This window comes from Pseudorasbora parva, chromosome 15, assembly GCF_024679245.1.
Source record: "Pseudorasbora parva isolate DD20220531a chromosome 15, ASM2467924v1, whole genome shotgun sequence".
Classification (NCBI taxonomy): domain Eukaryota; kingdom Metazoa; phylum Chordata; class Actinopteri; order Cypriniformes; family Gobionidae; genus Pseudorasbora; species Pseudorasbora parva.
The window spans coordinates 7,420,815-7,424,413 of record NC_090186.1 but is presented as its reverse complement, the minus strand read 5'-3'; the positions used below and the strand labels follow the sequence as shown (position 1 = coordinate 7,424,413).

The 3,599-nt window shown below is 42.7% G+C and overlaps 1 protein-coding gene across 1 annotated transcript; it reads right to left on the bottom strand.

The window, feature by feature from the left end:
• Window positions 1-376: 376 nt before the first annotated feature.
• rasl11b (RAS-like, family 11, member B) lies at window positions 377-3,382 on the bottom strand. Its single transcript, XM_067418461.1, has 4 exons — window positions 3,014-3,382; window positions 2,838-2,894; window positions 2,655-2,731; window positions 377-1,659 (listed from the first exon to the last, which is right to left on the bottom strand). The coding sequence occupies exons 1-4, from the start codon at window positions 3,123-3,125 to the stop codon at window positions 1,171-1,173; spliced, it is 735 nt and encodes a 244-aa protein (XP_067274562.1). The 5' UTR covers window positions 3,126-3,382; the 3' UTR covers window positions 377-1,170.
• Window positions 3,383-3,599: the final 217 nt, after the last annotated feature.

Here is a 3,599-nt window from a genome sequence, read left to right as displayed (position 1 = left end):
TTTACAGTCACTTTTGATCAATTTACTGTCCTTGCTGAATAAAAGTAACAAAAAAAAACAACTTGTGTAGTTTTATATATAGACACACGTATATAATATGAAAGGAGTGGTTGCATGTTTAAACTGGAATATACTCGCTGATAATAATAATAATATAGACCTTGTACACTGGCCAGGTTATCTCTTAAGGCTCCATTGAAGTAAAGGAAAAATAAAACAAAATCAGCTAAATTAATTTAGAATAGAAATGTGTCCAATAGCAGGTCGGTTTAAACAGGATGAATGAGTGTTGTATGATCTGGTTGAATGTGCATAAAGATTCAGAAACAAGTACGTTTTTTACAAAACAACTCTTTATTTTCCAATCACAATCAGATAACATAAATAAATAACTCTGAGCTTCAGCCCTTTGGCTTTTTTTTAAAGTGCATTTATACAGAAAGAAAAAAAAAAATCTTCCACTCCACTATAAAAAAAGTGGCACAAAGCACAGTTTTACACAAAACCAGGAGAAACATTCTGGCCTTGTACACAAGAGTAGGGCTGTAAGAGATACACACACACTCTCTCTCTCTCTCTCTCTCACTCTTTTATATGCTTAGCTGGAGTGCCTTGTCCTTTAACAATGCCTGCATTCAGCCCGTAAAAGCCTTGACCACAAGAAGGAACAAAACTCAGTCTCTCCCATTCCTTTCAGAAATGCAATTCTTAAAATAGTCTGTTTTGCGGCCTTCAGCATCTCTGTTACCAAGAGAATTGTGTCTTAAAGGTTCACAGGTAAGGCAGACTGTTAATAGTGTGCATCTCCATCTGTTCCATTCAGCCTTTGCACTCTCCCTCTTTAAGGCGCTATGACCACATCTCCCAGAATCCTGCCGCGTCCACATGGATGTGCGTGACAGCAACACAAGTGTCCATCAGCACTGGGACCGGCAAGTGAGAATGTGAGCGTTCACCAGACTTTGTTGCCGTTTCTTCAGCAACCAATGACACAATCAGAGGTCAAGTTTCAGGGGCCTCTGTTTGGAACGGTCTGCTGATCAATGGATCTCAGGAACGTCCAAGGAGTGAGATCTGTACATTCAGCGTAGCTGCTCTCGAGATCTCCTCTCCTTAGAGCCCTCTATCTCTAGTAAGTGTGCACTTTTATCCTTGGTACTCAAGACCTCTTCACACTGAAGTGACGGTCCGGACCTTGGCCGACAACACCTGTTTGAAGCGCCTCTTCAGGTCTTGCATGTTGGGGGATTTGGGTCTGGGAATGAGGGGAGATCTTTTCTTCTCTGTTCCGGATGAAGCTGCGTTGACGGGGGTCTGAGGCTGCTGCTTGGCCAGATCCACGCACAGTCTATGGAAGGCACCGTGGACCTGGCTGTAGTCCTCGCTTGCAGAAACCTCGTAGAAGGAACAGCCCAGCGCTGAAGCCAGCAGAGGACCTTCTTGGGCATCCACACGCCTCACATGGAGAAGATCGGCTTTATTGGCCACCAGGATGATTGGCAAGGACCTGTCTGTATGGGTGCGGGTAACAAGCTGGTGGAGCTGGCCAATGAGATCAAAGCTTCGGCAGTCGGTTACAGAATACACCATAACTACAGCGTCCGCCCACTGAATGGAGCGAGACATCTGGTCAGTGCAGCTTGGCCCATTAGCATTCACCTGAAGAAGAAAAAGTAAACACATTTGCCAGTTATGTAACACGTCTGGTTAGTTTACTCAGTTTCTTCAGTAATAGAAATGTAAACTAATGATGTGTGAGGGATAAGTATCATTTGCTATTGACTACGATTCTCGTCACACAGACTGTGAGATTTAGCAGGCTAAACTTACAGTCTTTCACCCTAGTCCAAAATGAAAAGGCATTTTGTGGTTTTTGGACGACTGCCTGGTTTAGGAAAAAAAAAAAGAGCTTTGCATGCCAAACTTGGCACTAAAATCTCTGACTAAAGACATCAGCCCTGTAATTGAATTAAAATCCATTCTCTAATTTTGAAAGCAGAAGGGATCATTTAGATGGGCTGGTCTACTGTAACGGTTCTGAAGTGCTTATTCATATCCCTAAAACCCGCTGAAGCAGCAAAACCTCCCAACCGCTCCTACAAATATCCCACAAAGCCGCCGCGAATCATTCTGTGGAGTCGGATCTTTTTTATGAACCGACTCATAATATTAAAAATTCGTTTAAAACTCGATGTGAATTGGACTAGCAGAATGCAGCTTAATTTCATGACACATAAACAGTTGGTTTAAATACATATTTAAACATGCAAAATCAGCCCTAGATTTTTAACGTTTATTGAAAGTGAAAATTAAACGGTTCGCGTGGCACCGCTGCGTAATTGTTTGAATCGGTTCTTTGAAACTAAACAAACGTTGTTCGAAAAAACCGAGTCGAGTTTATGAAATAATTTTAACTTGTCAAGCTGCAGTACATGAACGCGCTGGCTGCCCCATATACGAACAGAAGGCATCCCGCTGGCCAATTAACCCCGAGTGTTAAACACAAACCCGGAAAAACACAAAGGAAGCACTAAAAGACAAAAGGCGAAGGTATGCGCTTCTTCTACACTTTTCACCCGTTTAAAAGCAGCGTGGGAAAGATGCCCTGAGAGCACATAACGGTAAAAATCTAACATATAATCGCAGTCACTTACTTGAACACCAGGCGTGTCTTGAACTTGAATGGCCAGTTGTTCTCCGTCTATCTGCACTTCTCTGGAGTACAAGTTGCCTGTCATTCAAAAAGAAAAGCGGAATTAATACATTTGACAACATCACTAATAAGTTTAAACGGTGTTTTCTGAATCAGTTGACTTGGAAAAATAGGGAAAACTTACCAACGTTTCTCTCGTAGTCACCAATAAACCGCTTCGTGAGGAAACGAACCACCAGCGCTAAAGGAATAGGCACGAAATGGAAATGAATATTAATCATACAAGACACGAATCTACAATAAATTAGTTGTTTGTAATATTAGATTATTATGAGCTTTAAAATGGTTCCACAAACGTACCGGTTTTGCCGACCCCACTTCCGCCGATCACTGCGAGCTTAATGACCCGGTTGGACGGACACTCAGCGCTCGGGTACTCCGCAATGGTGGACATGTTCTGGATGAGACGCATTTTGGACACTATCCAAAACCTACGATGGCAAATTAGCCTACAACTAAAAATCCACAGACGCCGTAAAAGTAATGTCAGAGTCGAAGTCAGCCGACGGCATGCGAGCAAATGTTGTTTTTCAATGGTAAATATTTCCAGACTCCTAGCTCACTACACCAAGACTAATTTGGTTTTCTGAGCCGAGACGGGAGCTTGGGTTTATTTATACAGCCACAGATGTGCTCGGCTCTGATTGGCTACTGCAGACAACGTTCACAATCCCTCGCCCCGCCCACTACTTCACGTGCATGCGCGAGCTGTTTATAACTAAAATAAAAAGAGAAAGAGAGACTCTGGCTCAGTCGCTTCAGCGAAACAGATGCTGAGGAGGAACACGAGATGTAACTAGCTACCTAGCCTGTAGATGTGATTAAACCTGGAGGTTTTAAATAGGGTTTAGTCTAGTGAGTGCTGATATCGTTCAGTTGTAAATGA

Bases quoted from the DNA above. Each gene is read 5' to 3' on its own strand.
- rasl11b (XM_067418461.1), bottom strand. From the start codon at position 3,125: ATGCGTCTCATCCAGAACATGTCCACCATTGCGGAGTACCCGAGCGCT. The intron at 2,732-2,837 runs GTAAGTTTTCCC...TTTGAATGACAG, and splicing joins TGACTACGAGAGAAACGTTG to GCAACTTGTACTCCAGAGAA. The intron at 1,660-2,654 runs GTAAGTGACTGC...TTTCTTCTTCAG, and splicing joins AAGACACGCCTGGTGTTCAA to GTGAATGCTAATGGGCCAAG.